General features: G+C 41.1%; 2 protein-coding genes across 4 annotated transcripts in view; one reads left to right on the forward strand and one right to left on the reverse strand.

The window, feature by feature from the left end:
* CCDC14 (coiled-coil domain containing 14) overlaps positions 1–8,148 on the forward strand; it is a 13,572-nt gene extending 5,424 nt beyond the window's left edge. For both annotated transcript variants that reach the window (XM_072417897.1, XM_072417898.1), the window contains 7 exons: positions 1,843–1,925; positions 2,292–2,787; positions 3,626–3,767; positions 4,585–4,658; positions 5,611–5,829; positions 5,972–6,104; positions 7,214–8,148. In XM_072417897.1, the coding sequence (XP_072273998.1) occupies positions 1,843–1,925; positions 2,292–2,787; positions 3,626–3,767; positions 4,585–4,658; positions 5,611–5,829; positions 5,972–6,104; positions 7,214–8,060 (1,994 nt within the window). In that variant the 3' untranslated portion in view covers positions 8,061–8,148. The remainder of the gene's footprint in view (positions 1–1,842; positions 1,926–2,291; positions 2,788–3,625; positions 3,768–4,584; positions 4,659–5,610; positions 5,830–5,971; positions 6,105–7,213) is intronic.
* A 1,061-nt stretch (positions 8,149–9,209) lies between these two features.
* Positions 9,210–15,688, reverse strand: LOC140335343 (CD151 antigen-like). Of its 2 annotated transcripts, none has more exons than XM_072417899.1 (7): positions 15,564–15,688; positions 14,312–14,500; positions 13,505–13,579; positions 12,719–12,814; positions 10,190–10,339; positions 9,873–9,956; positions 9,210–9,395 (listed from the first exon to the last, which is right to left on the reverse strand). In XM_072417899.1, the coding sequence occupies exons 1-7, from the start codon at positions 15,633–15,635 to the stop codon at positions 9,330–9,332; spliced, it is 732 nt and encodes a 243-aa protein (XP_072274000.1). In that variant the 5' UTR covers positions 15,636–15,688; the 3' UTR covers positions 9,210–9,329. The 2 variants fall into 2 exon arrangements, with proteins under 2 accessions (XP_072274000.1, XP_072274001.1); XM_072417900.1 differs by lacking the exon at positions 15,564–15,688 and adding an exon at positions 14,632–14,733.

The raw sequence follows: 15,688 nt of genomic DNA on the forward strand, positions 1-15,688 counted from the left end.
AGGGGGAGTAGGGATTGGTGCACAGTGGAGGCGCTGTATGCTCACGGTAGTGGGCGAAGCAGCCATGTGCAGTAGATTCTAAATATTTATAATAAAGGACAGAAAAGATGGGGTTTTCGGCAAAAATAATAATATTGTATTTGGTGATACAAATTTCACACAATAATACAGAAAAAGAATTATAAACTTGTTTGTCACAGTAGTTTCTTGTGATACATACAAGATTTTGTTATGACCTGCTAAGGCACTATACAAAGTTCAACTAACATTAAGCGCATATACATCACTATAAGATGGTTTAGTAAGTATGAACCCGTTCGTATCAACCGTCGTACCCTACGCATTTCCCCTTTGTGGGCTTCCTCAGGGGTAGTGGTAGGTCACTGAACACCTTTCTATGTATACGCAAAGGGTTCAAGTAATCTAAATTTACAAACATAAGTGTAAGGGTTCAATATGATACATTGTTAACCAATACAGAGATCACATTTATAATGATTTCACTAAATTCTTTTAAATTATAATAAAAAAGAGACTTATACTTAGCTTGATATACCACATTTGTCATACGCTCTTTTTTATTATAATTTAAAAGAATTTAGTGAAATCATTAGGATTTGATCTCTGTATTGGTAACAATGTACCATATTGAACCCGTACACTTATGTTTGTAAATTTAGATTACTTGAACCCTTTGCGTATCCATAGAAAGGTGTTCACTGACCTACCACTACCCCTGAGGAAGCCCACAATGGTGAAATGTGTAGGGTACTACGGTTGATAGGAACGGGTTCATACTTACTAAACCATGTTATGGTGATGTATATGCGCTTAATGTTAGTTGAACTTTGTATAGTGCCTTAGCAGGCCATAACAAAATCTTGTATGTATCACAAGAAACTATTGTGACATACAAGTAAAAGTCTATAAATTTTTTCTTGTATTATTGTGTGAAATTTGTATCACCAAATACAATTCTAATATTTTTGCAGAAAACCCCATCTTTTCTGTTCTTTATTATAAATATTTAAATAATTTAGGGTTAGGCATATTCAAAATCCAAATAAAAATTATCCATCACATTACTACTATACAATAGAATCTAAAGGCAAAAAGTATCAACATATATTTAAAATGCAAAAGTGCTAAAACAAATATATATACATATATATGCCAGCTCTTGGATCTCTGTAAATATGAGTCTATGAAGGCTGATGGTCTGATAGTTTAGGTTAAGGTAAGGAAACTGCATAAAGGAACATTTATTCTTTAAAGGAACCTTGTGCTGAGAGATTGTGGAAGTTACCAATGCTTTTCTTCCTATAATAATGGCAGTTTGTGTCCTTCATACTTTTTACGTTGTTAGCTTGTAGCAATCATGCAACCAATAACGTTGGAATATGGATGTTTGATATTTACCAGTAACTTGGAAAGTATTAAAACTGATAAACTGAGCTTCTAGAATATTCAAGGTGGCCTGCAGTTGCATCCCTAAAATTTATTTCAGTATAGCGGTCTTTAATTAAAAAAACACCTATAGAAGCGATGCAGACAAGCAATAGAAAGGTAAACTGAGAATAAAGGGATCTGAAATACATTGGAGAGCATTCAGCACAATGAATGGGGTAAATGGACTGATTTTGGTTGAATAAAGTTACAAAGATGAATTCCTTCACTGTACAGGCTGGTAATATGTGCAGTTGTGTTGTCACATAACTAGACATTACCATAAAATTTGCCTGCTCTCTAGCACTTTGCTGAGCTTTGTTAATCTGACTTGTTGGTAATAACTTATTTATTGCATTAACTTGAAGTAACCTTTCTTCCACTGATTATTCACAGGTCCTGAATCTGCTGTATTGTTCAACTGCCGATTACCAACATCAACCCCAACCCTGTCCCCTCGACACTCAGCAGACCCTCAGGTGAGACATGTCATGGCTGACCTACCTTTTAAAGTGTCAAATTCTTTAGTACCTTTGATGCCCTTTTTGCTCTTCATTCCTGCTGAATTAAGTAGCTGCCTCTTTCAACTAAAAGTTGGCTAAGCCTTGACTTTACATTTACATAATAATGAAGTGTCATGCTGAACCTGTGGCTTAGATAGGTGGTCTCTGTGGCTGTATATGCTTTCTGATGTTACTGTGCGTAACACACAATCCATCCTAATGTGACAATGCCCACTTACTGTACTGTATCTATGAGGAGCAACATTGGTCAGGACTGCAGAACGCTTCTTTTTATTTCTGCTGTCTTAATAACATTTTGTGATGCTTCTGCTTGGTTTGTAGGATGTGGGCTATCAAGTGTACCACCAGACTCTGCCACTAGGTGGAGAAACTCACTTTCAATCTTCTATGGTTGCAACACCTATGACACATTCTGTGCCACCTACAGCATTTAATGTACCAGCAGCACCTGTGCTGCAAACATCCACTGTGCCTGTCTCTCATCAGCCGACCCACCAAGCGGACATGTTATCCCAGCCCAGTAACTGGATACAGGACCCAGGTCTCTTGCAACTTGCGGCTGCACACTTGGCACAGCTGCGCAGTCAGGAATCGGCATATATAGATGAACATGAAAAAGAGAGAATTGTGACGGACACTGAGGAGATGTCCAGTGATGAGGAGGAAGCAGCTATGATGGACAAAGCCACAGCAAGAGATATTAGTTGTCAGACGAGCTTCAGCAGTTCTAAAAAGTGCAGCCCAGGAAAAACTGAGCAGAAGATCAAAACGGTGAAATATCTTCTTGGAGAGATAAAGGCTGTTATGGCTGATCAAGGTATTGTTCACTGCTTAGTATTATTGTAAGTCATGCTGCTCTCCTAGAGGAAAGAGGATATGAGGCCCTCTTAGAATGTGAAAGCACATCATATATTTGTAATTGTAGAGGATACATGTTTATATGCTAAATTAAAAATGTTATTTCAATGACCGGTTCTTTTGATAGGATAACCCCATCTGCTGATACCCCTCTTTTGTCTGTGGCCAATACGGGAGTCTAGGGCTGGGTACAAACGGGCAATAATTGTTGTTGGAGAGGATCTTTCACGATCCTTTTCAATGACAAAAGACTGAACGATGCATGAATGAGCGCTGTACATACGGCACTGTTCTGCTATTCAGAGAGAGGAGGGGAGAGAATGACGAAGCCGCACCCTAGCTGCATGCTCTCCCCTTCACTTTCATTACGATTGTTGATCGTCCGTGGATCTGCCAGGACAGACAATGAGTGCTGTAGACATGTCAGATTCTCATCTGATATCAACCTGAATATCGTCCAAATCATCTGAGGTGTGTACGTAGCTTAAGCCTGTGCAGTCTTTATGTCTTCAATTTTTGAAGCTTACATAGGGTATCAACCTTCTCTCCACCAGTATGTGACTAAGTTAAGGCCAAGGGCACATGATCCCTATAACAAGCATTTGTAAAATGGAGGGTAAATGAAGATAAATATCTTGGATATATAAATTATCAGTGGGGAGGAAGGTGCCTTATGGAGATGGACTGTCAGAATCCCTTTTAAAAATTCAATTCAGGAAGTCCTAATGAGTGAGTTTTAGACATTTCCTGACTTCTTACCAAGTTCATGTTTGGTCATTGATTTGATGTTGTTTCAGATGACGGGGAGGCTCTGCGTCTGGTTACAGAGCTGGAGCACAATGTGTCTCTTCTACCAGCAGTAGTGGGAAATACCAATGTTCATGCAGAGATTGCTCTGGCTCTGCAGCCCTTGAGAAGTGAGAACACCCAGCTGCGGAGGTAAGTGACTGTTGGTAAAAGTAAGAAATGTTGAATTCTTTTCTGTTCAGTTAGACGTCTCTGGAATACAGTCCAATCGCAGTTCAGGATAATTAGGCGGTAGGTGGTTGTGTGTGCAAATGCATCGTTCTTTTTGTACACCAAGGAGCTCCTTTAATTGGCCCAAATATTACTGCTATAATGAAGCACCTCTTATCAGCACAATGACGATCCATTTTATAATCACTACCACTATAAAGCTCATTTTATAGGTACCAATACAATGCGCCTCTTAAAAATCAAATGACTTCCACATTCTTGTGTTTTTTTTTTTTCTATTAATATCATATTTATTTTTTTTGATTAGATTAAAATAGAGGACTGTGTTTGCATATAATACAGTGCAATGGTAAAGATTTTACAAATCTTTGTCTATCTCTTCACAAACTTTGAGGCCCAGTCTTACACCACATACATTCAGAATTCACCACGTTTAAACCTCAGGAAGTTTCCGCAGAATACTTTGGCTTACATCAATTTTCAGGAGATGTCTTTCATATAAGGGATGATGGCTGAAGTGACCAAATAAATAAATGGTGCAATTTACAGGTCAAGTAATAAACAGATATGGCCAGCACTTCCAACATTACTAGAATGTAGCTTACTAGGTACAAAGACAGTTGCCATGTGACCTAAAGCATTTAAACTAGGTTGAAATGATATTTTGTTTAGTTTTGATATGCTATTCTATGATCTGTTGGATAACAATTATATTATGTGTAATGTAATTTCAAAATCATCAGATGATTATCCTGTCCAATATTTTTTCTATTTTCAGGAGATTACGAATATTGAACCAACAGCTGAGAGAACGGGAGAGAGCAGCAAGATCAGAGGATCAGAGCTATGAAGGTAAGTTATTTCGCAAAATAGATGAACAGACTTCTGTCGGCATGTCTGTGGGAAATATTCACCTCTGTGTCGCATTAGCCTTCCCAGCTTCCTAAAAAAAGAAAATATTTTTTTGCAGTGTATTTAGGATGTGAAAAATATATTGTTCAGTTAAAATTTTTTAAAAGATTTTTTAATGTTTCCCTGGACATGGGCTTTACTAAAGCATTCAAACAAACCTTTCTCTATCAAGGGTGTAGGGGAAATGCTGGAACAGAACTGCTTGTAGCTGGCTGCCGCAGTACCTTGGCTCCATTTATGTGATCTGCAAGCTCAAGGTTTTTCCAGCGACCATCAGCTTCTACTCGTACAGTGAACAGGATGTAATTGTTGCCTAATTATCTCTGTCTGTGCTGAAGACCACATAAAGTTGCTCCTTTCAGGTCACCCTCTCCCCTTAAGCTTTCAGTCTCCCAGTTGCAGTGTTCATTATTTTTGTCACCCAGCCCTTGTTTCCTCTCAAGCTGCTCCTTTTTCTCGCTCCCTTTATGTGAAAATCAGGTCCTCTTACTGGGCAAGCAAGCTGCTCCCTTCCCCATGCAACTACTCGATTACCTTCCACAGATTGCATGCAACACCTCTTCCACATCCATCTGATTGTAATAGTGAATAGGTCTATAGATCAACAGATCCAGTCCTACTGTATCTGTAGGGTTTGTAGTAAACACATTCATACAGCTGTGATTAGGGGAAGTGAGGACAACAGTGGCAAATATATGGCTGTAGCAAATGTTGGAAGTAGGTTATACACAGAAAGGCCTTTTTGGACATACTATGTATTTAAACGCCCAAGGGCTTTTGATGAGTGTCTGTCCAAAAAGTGTTTCCAACACATTAAGTTTGGGGATTGACGGCCATGATAGGGGGGTCAGGTTTATTGGCAATCCTGTATTTATTAAGTTTTCCTTAACAGTGACATCCCTCCAGTCTTTAACTGAGACATTACAGCAGCAGTTGATGGAGTCTCAGAAGAGTCTGGAGTCCCAGCAAAGAAAGAATGAGGAACTTCTGAAGATGCTGGAGGCCCAAAAGGATGAGAACAAAACCCTTTCACAAACTATCCGAGAAAAGGAACAGGAAATCCTTCAAATTCAACAGCAGAATGGCCTCACTTCCTCCAAGCTAAGAATTGGTGAGTGTTGTCCGGTAATGTTTTGCATTTACATAATCAGACCAGGCTGATATGAAGGTTTGGCTCTGTTTAGGAACGATGGTCTAGAGGAAGCATTTTCACTTTTTTAAAGTGATCCATGACAATGATGTGTATATTTCAGAATCTGAAGATGCGGTGGGGAACATGAAGAGCCTCCAGTTTAAGTTGGAGTCTGCAGAGAAGGAGAATCAGATTTTGGGGATAACACTGCGGCAGAGAGACGCAGAAGTCTCCAGACTACGAGAACTCACACGGTAAAGCAATTTTTACAATCTGTAGTGATTCCTTTCACATGAACACAAACCACACACAGATTTTGTTGCACAATCAAGATCATATATCATTGGATAGCCTGGAGAGAACGTTTAGATCACAAACTAAACAACAGCTGTCTAATCATTTTTCTAAAAATATGAGACGTGAGAAAACAAAATACTACTTTAAAAGACAACACCTTGTACCTGCCTGTCCTGGCGCCCTGGACACCTTCCAAGCAAAGCAGCATGTACATCAGTGCATAGGTCCATACAGTTGATCAGCTTCTCTCCACCTATTTATCATGGGGGAATCCTTGAAATGACTTTCAGGTATTCAGGGAACCCTGGCATTTGATCAGGTCGAAAATGTGTGAGTTGTGCTAATGGGGGAATCAGAAAAACTTTTAACACTAGTACCATTGTGGTGTGTATCTTCAGCACTGATTACCTCTTCTTCATTGCTGAAGACCAGGTTTGTACAAACTTTTTCATGTAGGGGCCAGATTGTAGGTTTTTCAAAAACCAAGGGGCAAAAATTACCAAAAAAATGGTAACAAGTGTAACAATATATGCAGTACTGTAGAATACATATAGACAGTTAAAAAAAAGTCATGTTTTAGCCGACAATACTCCCATAAAATAAAAAAAGCTTATCACTTAAAGAATGCAATAAAATTTAGTATACCTGTTATCTACCTTGCAGAGAAATCAGATGATGGTCTCAATAGAGTTAGGCAATGGAAATAGCAGGTCTGCCCCAAACCTGGGCTCTCTGAGGCTCAGTTCCTCCTGCTAAGCTGATGTAGTGTGTAGCTTAGCGGCACTTTATTCTGATTACATAATTGCCAGATGTCATATATGGAGCAGAGATGCTAGGGGGACACATCCTTTGGGCCAAGCAAAACTGCTTTCCTGGTCCATATTTTGGCACATAGGTTGCATTTTTTGGACAAGCCCGCTGTAGAATGTAGGGATGATGAAGCTGTCCTGTAGAATAACATAGCTGACTATTAGGTATTCCATATGTAGCATGATTGTGTTTTTTACAGCAACATTTGCCATCAGTTCTGAAGGTACTAACATTAAATTATTATATTTGATTGTAGGACTCTCCAAGCCAGCATGGCAAAACTGCTATGTGACCTGGGCAAAGACAACACCAGAGAGAGCCCTGGAAGTCAACTGACACAAGCTGCACTGGACAGCTATGAAAAGCAGCTACAAAATGACCAATGTCCAGCCAGCACCTCCATCATTAGCTATCTCAAAAGATTAGAGATGGATCAAGTTATCCCCAGTACCAATGATCAGCCAGATCCTGCTCCATCCCACTCTGACCCCAGTGCTGACCTAATTAGCAATGGTCATATTAATTATCATAGACCAGAGCCCACTGTCAGCTCAATCACCTCATACAGCCCCCAAAAACTCCAAACAGAAGTGAACAGCGAGTCTTGTTTTCTGATCGGTGATGAGTACAAGCCCGATGACACCACCTATTTACCACTGGCAAGCAGTCCACACAAAGCCACGTTTGTGCGGCCAATGTGCACCCCACCAAAGGTCTGCAAAGCAGATAGAGATGTTGGGGACAAGATAAATGTCTTTGGTGCTTCTGAGAGAATTTCCACAATTCAAAGAAGCTTATTTAATACCACATCAGCCACATCAGATAAGCTCACCAAGATTCAAGAACCAAACGTGCTAAAATCCAAAGAATATTCTGGGGTTCCTCCTCCACTCTTCCACCATTTGAGGAACCTGCGGGTCAGTGATAGTCAACCTATCGACCAATCAGTATTTGATGTCATGTCTGCCAAATCCGATTGGTCTTTTGCTACTTTCTCCACATTCACTTCACATGATGAGCAGGATTTCCGGAACGGTTTGGCCGCTCTGGATGCCAATATTGCTAAATTACAGAGGACTTTACAGAGCAGCATCAAGAAGTAAAGTTAATTTTTATCATTGTAAATTATGTTTAAATTATTTTTTTAATGAAATATTTAATAAAAATTGATTTGAAATTGTGATGGAAAAAGTGTAATTTGCTGTATGTAAATTTGATTGGTGGACTTCACACCAATGCCAATTTCTACTTATACCCTTCTCATTTGTCCCTTTTCACAACCCCATGGAGATGTCATCATTCCATTAACCGGCTTGATATACAACTGTCCTGGGCAGAACTTTGTTTTATTCTTGTGCACAACCTGGACTTAGGTGATTGGCAGGCATACTTCAAGGCAAAGTTGGTGGAGCCTAAACGTTGGTCTCTCCCACCCGTGACACACAGCTCCTGGGAAACCTCTGAGTGTAGACCCTTAGCTTTAACAACAGACATAACCATTGTGTCTCCTTTTGAGGGGAAGCTCTATGGGTTCACTACACACTAATCATGTCTACTTCCAAGGATTCATGGAAATATAGTAATCCTTATTACTCTGCACTGTCCCATATGGATGTGGTAGGCAGACCTGGTAAGACCCCAGGCAGATGGTCTGTTTGCCATACGAGGGTATCAGCCTTTTTTTTTTTTTTTTTTTTTTTTTATCTTAAGGAACAAGAGAGATAACACAGCCGCTGTAAGAAAAGCTAATTCCCGCAGGATCCATCATTTAGGTATTACTTTACTCCTAGGACAGTCTATGCTTATTATAGTAACTTCTTCATGGGACAAATCCTCTTCCCAGTAGCTGAGATTCACTCACTGAGCATTGGGTCCCTCATGCTTCTTTCCATTCTCCTCTTACTTTCTCTACAGTTTGGCAACCAATGTAATAACCTGTTACAGATCCTCTTTTTTGTTCTCTCACCTACAAGGTGGTATTTTCAGCTATCACCTCTGCAAGGTTTAGGTTCTTGTTACACCACCTCTAGGTGGCTCAGATAGACCGTCAACAAGCACACCATTGATAGGAATGGGCTCCCTTGTCACGGAGGTCAGTGCAATGTTTGTGGACATTAAGGCAGAAATACATTCCAGAAAATTCTGGAGATTGACTTGTCTGCCATACAGGATGGCTCCACATCTGTTGTTTAGAACTATTCCATAAATAAATGTTTAATCAAAAACCCCCACGACATCTCCAAACACAGAAGTGTGATAAATTGTTTATTACAGGGAACATGGCCTTCAGAAGCACCGCAGGCGGACAACCATACATTAAATATTTACATCACATACAAGTGATATTGATGAGCGGACACCTTCCACACTCGTTACAGGGACACATAATTTTCCTGGAGAAACTTCACAAGAAGACAGGAAAAGAGAATGCCAAAAATCTGGAGAGAGAAGAAAAAAACTGGGTCACACCTGGGAAAGCAGAGGAGACTCGGGGACAAATCCATTCTGCAGCATTTCAACATGAATGTTTTATAGATCGACCCTTCTGCGTAACACGTCGGTCATGTTCCAGAATCAAACTTTGCTTAAAAGTCACAATGTCGCGGACTACTTACATTTCAGCTGATGTTTTTTTTTTTTTTTGGCCAATTATTGGGGGAAATCTCTGCAAAGTAGGGTAAAGCTGTACTCTAACATTTTCTATTTCCCATCACTCTCAGTCCCAGTGACAATGGTTTCCAGGACAAATAATTTAGGTCACCTTTAAGGATATTCAGTCAATTACAAAAACCTCACAGGGATCCCAACTCTTTCACTTTCAATCCATAACTAAAATAAGAATTTTGGTTTTAAATGCACTTTTTGTTAAGTATCTATGTATCTGCAGAAGTCATTTGTACAAAGCTGAACTATACCTGTGAGAAACCAAGGCCAACTCCCACCGCGCCAATCACATTAACATGATCCGAAATCCACATCTGCATCTTCATTACACACCCCTGCAATACAAAACAGCCATTAAAGGCAAACTCCAGCCAAATTTCATTTTTGCTTTAGATAGAACTTAAACTGTAATTTCATATAACTTGGATACTGAAATGATGAGATGGATGATGCTGCTCTAAAACCCCAAGTTTACCAGTATTTTCAGACATGATCAGTATATAGGACAAGCAGCTGACCCTTATTGCACTGCAACATGTAATAAAGAACAGGTGATCATCCCTCCTACCTGTGTATAGATGCGGTCACTGTGCGCCCTAGCGTTCTCTCCACACTTAAGCTTTACGGTCTTGCAGCAGCTGGGGGGCACAGAGCCAGGGGGGAACCCAGCACTGATGTTAAGCCAATCCGTGAAGTTCCTGGCTCCACAGCACTGAAACTGCAGACAAGAAGAGGGATAACGAAAGGTCAGAGACTGGCTGAAAAAGAGAAAAGATGATGGAAAAGGACAGCTGGAATCGGACCAGGAACGCATACACTTGCCTCTAAATTGTATGTCACTTGCTTTAAATTTCAAAGGGTCAGCAACAAAATGCACTCAAATTTCAATTCTGCAAAGAAACATGCTGGATGTCTTTGTATTATATTGTAGTGATGCACAGAACAGGCTCATAAAACAAAAGGTATCTGCACATCTCATTGTACAAGATGGTAAACCTCAGATATGGGGGGGTCTGTGTTCCCTTTGCTATTGGTGTGCGGTAGCCTTGATTACAAAGAACTAAGGCTCCCAAGAAAAAAAAAAAATTAAAAAAAATGGTGGTGGAGTTTCACAAAGGATCAAAAAAGATCACCAAAGTATTTGAAAAATGATTTTACCATCATGAAAATAAAAGTGTTGTAGATGCCATACGACTGATGATATGTGCCGGACTCGCTGGCTCAGCAGATGAAGTCCAGAAGCTGACCGATTGTAAAACGAAGTCTCCAGGAGCCCAAAATGGCACACTTTAGTTAACACACAACATCTGGGAGTCAATGTACATCTACAATTAGAGTGCACCAATTTATCCTGCATGGAAGTGGCACCAAGAAAATGTATTTGCTGTACAAGAAGAACATTGGAGCAAGCCTGCAGTTTGCCATGGAACATATAAGAAATGGCCTTCTGGAACAATGTGCTGCTGTGGGCTAGTGAACAGACTTAAAACCCCTTTTAGAAGTAATTTCTGCTATGGGGACAATACCAGCTGTGATTTACAGAACCTTGTGACTCCAGAGACACCAGCCTCTGGTTCCTTATCACCTTATCTGTAGGCTGTTCAGCCATCTTCACCCAACTCTATTGGCCAAATCATCCATAAAATAGAACTTAACACATAATTGAGAAATTACCAAAAAAAAAAAAAATCTCCTAATCCTTTCACTTCCACCTACCCAGTATTTCCAAAACAAACCCCCCCCCCCCCCCAACCTCTCATTACACAGGGACCACCAAACTCGTGGTACATTGTTACTTTATCTCCCACCCCAACTAATGCAACATCCTCCTATCTGGTATTCCACAAACTAGATCCTTGTTGCAGAATTCATGATAGATTGTACAGGCAAGATGTCCCTATCCTTCTCATTACACCGCATCTGCTGCAGATCCCTACACTGGATTCAATTTCCCCTCAAAATAACATTCATGCTTTTTATTAAAGCAACTTCACTGCTCCTGTCCTGCTACATAAATACCCCCCTAGCCACCTATCTGGTCGTCTAATGACTTCTTCAGCCATAACCTCTTTTAATACATAGCTCTAAGGCTTCTCTAGAGCTGCCTCCACTTTCCAGAACTCCCTGGACACTGCATTAGGCTTGCTCTAACCTCAGCACATGTAAACTACCCCTTAAAAAAAACCCCCTAAACTTGCCCACCTATTTCCAATACCAATAGCCACCATTAAGTATACTACTCCCCAAACACTACTGAACAAAACTACTTGTTTTGTATGCCGTCATCTGACGCCTCATTTATTCTAAAGCACCATGAAAACTGACACACACACACACACACACACACACACACACACATACACACACAGCAACTTCAAAAAATGAGAACCCCTGAAAATTGATTCTAAAATTATTAAATTTGTAGTTACAAAAATACAACAAAAATTGAATCTAAATTGTATTTATGGAATGTTCCTCAATTTTCATGTAATAGGTTTATATTTAACCTCCATGCAGCCCTGCCAATCCCTAATTGCTTTTTTTGTCTATTACAGTGAAGTGCTTCTGGTCAGGAAGCGTCCGGCCTCATTATTACTTGGCATTAGCTTGTTGTCACAACTGCAACCAAAACCAACTATTAATCTAACCATTAATTACCGGGAACTTCCTGCCTCTCACAAAGCTCTCCGAGACTGTACAGGCGGAGGAGATCCTAGCATGTGCCAAGAAAATGGGGAATACATATTGTTCTGTGCAACTTTCACACAGCCAGCAGATCAGCGCCCCCTCGCCCCACCACCCCATCCTTATTCAGTCACTTCTGTACATTAGCTACACCAACATTTTATTCAGATCACAGCGCAAAAATGCAGAATAAACATAAGAGAGCTGCAACAAATTTCCTGCAGAAAGACAACTATGCTGAGCCAGCATGAAGGCTCCCCTGTAATATAATTTCTGGTTATTGCAATCATTGTGCTGTGCTGGGTAGTCACATGATCATTATTAGGAGGATGAAGCTGCTGGGCCTTCTATACTCCAATACCATCCATGGACAACTGTTAAATATCTGTGAGGACAGGAAGTGGGGGCTCACCTGTTGCTGGACACCGTCCACCCCTCGAGTTAAAGGCTTGTCTGTTCCGTATCTATCCAACATCTTCATAAAGCTCCGAAGTACATTACGCTGCAGCTGCAGGAAGGAGACCCAACAATTATTACTTATCATTGCAGCCAGGGGAAGAATTGGGTGTGAACACTGTGTGTGATGGTTTATATATATATTATATATACTGTATATACACATACATATAGTGCTGGGTTATATATTACTCAAGGTGTCAAAAGTATCATGGATAGGACTTGTAGTAGCCAGAATAATAACTTCACTCCGCCCTCCATCCGGTCCCCCCACTCCATCCACTCCACCCCCCCCCCCCCATTCCATCCACTCCGCCCTCCATCCATCCCCCCCCATTCCATCCAGTCCCCCCCATTCCATCCACTCCACCTTTCATCCACTACACCCTACATTCAACCCCCCATTCCATCCACTCCGCCCTCCATCCATCCCCCCCCATTCCATCCAGTCCCCCCCATTCCATCCGGTCCACCTTTCATCCACTACACCCTACATTCAACCCCCCATTCCATCCACTCCGCCCTCCATCCATCCCCCCCCATTCCATCCAGTCCCCCCCATTCCATCCACTCCACCTTTCATCCACTACACCCTACATTCAACCCCCCATTCCATCCACTACACCCTCATATTTTCCAGTGTATGGTTGGGTTTAGCTGTAACAGCAAACACTTATCTTAGTACAGGTTACATCATTAAATATGTACCACACACACCAATCCAAGGTCGCATGTCACTTACCGTGTCCCTGTAGGAATATGCCGATATCCCCACTATGATTTCAATGGCAAACACCAACAGCATGAGCCCTGTGAACTAATAGAACAGTGAGAAATGACCCATAGCAACCAGAATCTTTATATCCATCATTGTGGCTACAATAATAATTCTTTACTACACTAATCTAGTCGGGAAACCAAATTGTGGCCTTTCAGGTGCTGAGAAACTGCAAATTAGACATCCAGTTCCAAAACTATTGCTACGGTGTCCCTTTTCCCCAGTCATTAATATGGAACTCCCCCTTTGTCCACCAACCCTCCATCGGCTTTACATTTTGAAGTTTTTCCCCCCCGAAATATCGTTCACCTTCTCTATGAAAGCTTTTGGCAAGATTTTGGGTTGTGTCTGTGGCGATTTGCCCCCCATTGGCAAGGTCAGGTACTGATGGTGGGGATTTGCTCCCCATTGGGGAGGTCAGGGCTTCGTGTGTCACTTAAGTTCCTCCACACCAAACTGGTGACCTAATGTCTTTATCGAGGGGGCTTTGTACCTGGGGCAAAGTCATGGGGGAACAGGAAAGGGTCTTCACTAAACTGTGACCACAAGGCTGGAAGAGCTCAATTGTCTACAATGTCTTTGTATGATGGAGGATTACCAGGGCCCTTGGGGACACAGGGACTCATTATTTGGGGGTGGAGGGCACAGACAAGTAAATACCCCAGTGGTTTTATGCGCTGACACCCTTTGTTATATCTCAGAAGATAAAAGGCCACCCCACACATTTCTCAATCAGAGGGCGGCAGGTAAGTATTTCAGGGGCGTACGTACACTTTTTATTAAGATACTGCTTTCTTTGATCACAGCCACAGCGCCAAACCCAGACAGGAAGAAGATGACCATTCCCACAATGGTTAGGACCAGAGGGGCCCCAGATGAGGTCTGGGTGATGACCACGGAGATATCTGACAGCTTCATCTGCACAGAGGCTCCCAGACAAATCAGTGCAATGCCACTCACCTATCAGGAGACATAAACCATAAGACCATGAGAGATCCATCCACCATGACGGCAGAATTCAGCAAATTAGAAAATAGGGAATTCAAGTTCTGAGCTTTCCCTGCAGATAGATTCCAGGTGGCACCACACACCGTCACAATGTGTAAAAAGTTCCAGTACACCGGTCAGGCACCACATTCATATGATCGAGGGAACAGGGACACATCCTTTGATAGGTTATACAGAGAATGCAACACCCGGAAACAAAATATAACACAAACGTATCATAAAGACAATAAGTGATACAAAGCAGACATTTTATAGAACACAAGCACATCTGTTACTAATTTTGAATTTGACCAATCTAATTGATTCATCAATCTGTATTCAATTGGTGGAAAGATCTGAAACAACACACACAATATTCTGATCATGGGGTGAATCACAGGACAGACTTGTTTCACTTGATTGATTTGTTAGATCATTTGTACACAAGATAATATTCAATCAATATTTACCAATGCTTTTAATCAAGAATCCAATAATTGGTTACTTTTGATTGGTCCACTGATTAATATGGGATTAGAAGTATAAATTAGACTTTTGAAATGTAAAAACAAAACCAATACAGAGTTCTGCTTGTCCTTCAAAGGTTTACCAAAAAAAACCACAGCGCCAACCATTGCTGACCTCGATCTGAAAATGCCACCATCCTGGCTGCCTCTGCCTTCACTGACCTGGAACTCACTAGTACACAATCACATCTTTGTTCTGGGTCAGTGACACAGTGAGCATTGAAGCCATTGGATAGACATGAAGCCAGGAACTTGCATTGTTAGGGGTCACTAGAGATGAAACAGCTACAGCATGGCTATCCCTGCAAGGAAATATTGAACTGCAGTCAGTGAAAGATCCAGAAAACCAGGAATGCATAGCATAGGAACATTTGGAGCCACAGAATCACCGGCTTTAGTCATTCCTCAGGGTACCCAGTGAAGCCATGGATGACCATGACACACCTGAGATCTGTATCATCTATTGAAATGGGGGCCCCCATTCCTACAAGCCTGAGAAATTTTCTCACCCAGAACAGGAGGATGACAAAGAAGAATCCACCCTTAATACAAATAAGTTTGTCCGGAGATTGTTTTTTCATGATGGATATTACAATGTGCAGAAGCGTTCCTTGTCTAATGAGCTAGCACTCTA

The sequence above is a fragment of the Pyxicephalus adspersus genome, chromosome 7 (assembly GCF_032062135.1).
Source record: "Pyxicephalus adspersus chromosome 7, UCB_Pads_2.0, whole genome shotgun sequence".
Taxonomy (NCBI): Eukaryota; Metazoa; Chordata; class Amphibia; order Anura; family Pyxicephalidae; genus Pyxicephalus; species Pyxicephalus adspersus.

What these genes read in the sequence shown, in the direction of transcription:
- LOC140335343 (XM_072417899.1), bottom strand. Translation starts at nt 15,635, where the DNA reads ATGAAAAAACAATCTCCGGACAAACTTATTTGTATTAAGGGTGGATTC. An exon ending in TTGTCATCCTCCTGTTCTGG is followed by an intron (nt 14,501 to 15,563) that starts GTGAGAAAATTT and finishes GTCTCCTGATAG; the next exon opens with GTGAGTGGCATTGCACTGAT. An exon ending in TTGGCCTTGGTTTCTCACAG is followed by an intron (nt 9,396 to 9,872) that starts GTATAGTTCAGC and finishes TTCTCTCTCCAG; the next exon opens with ATTTTTGGCATTCTCTTTTC.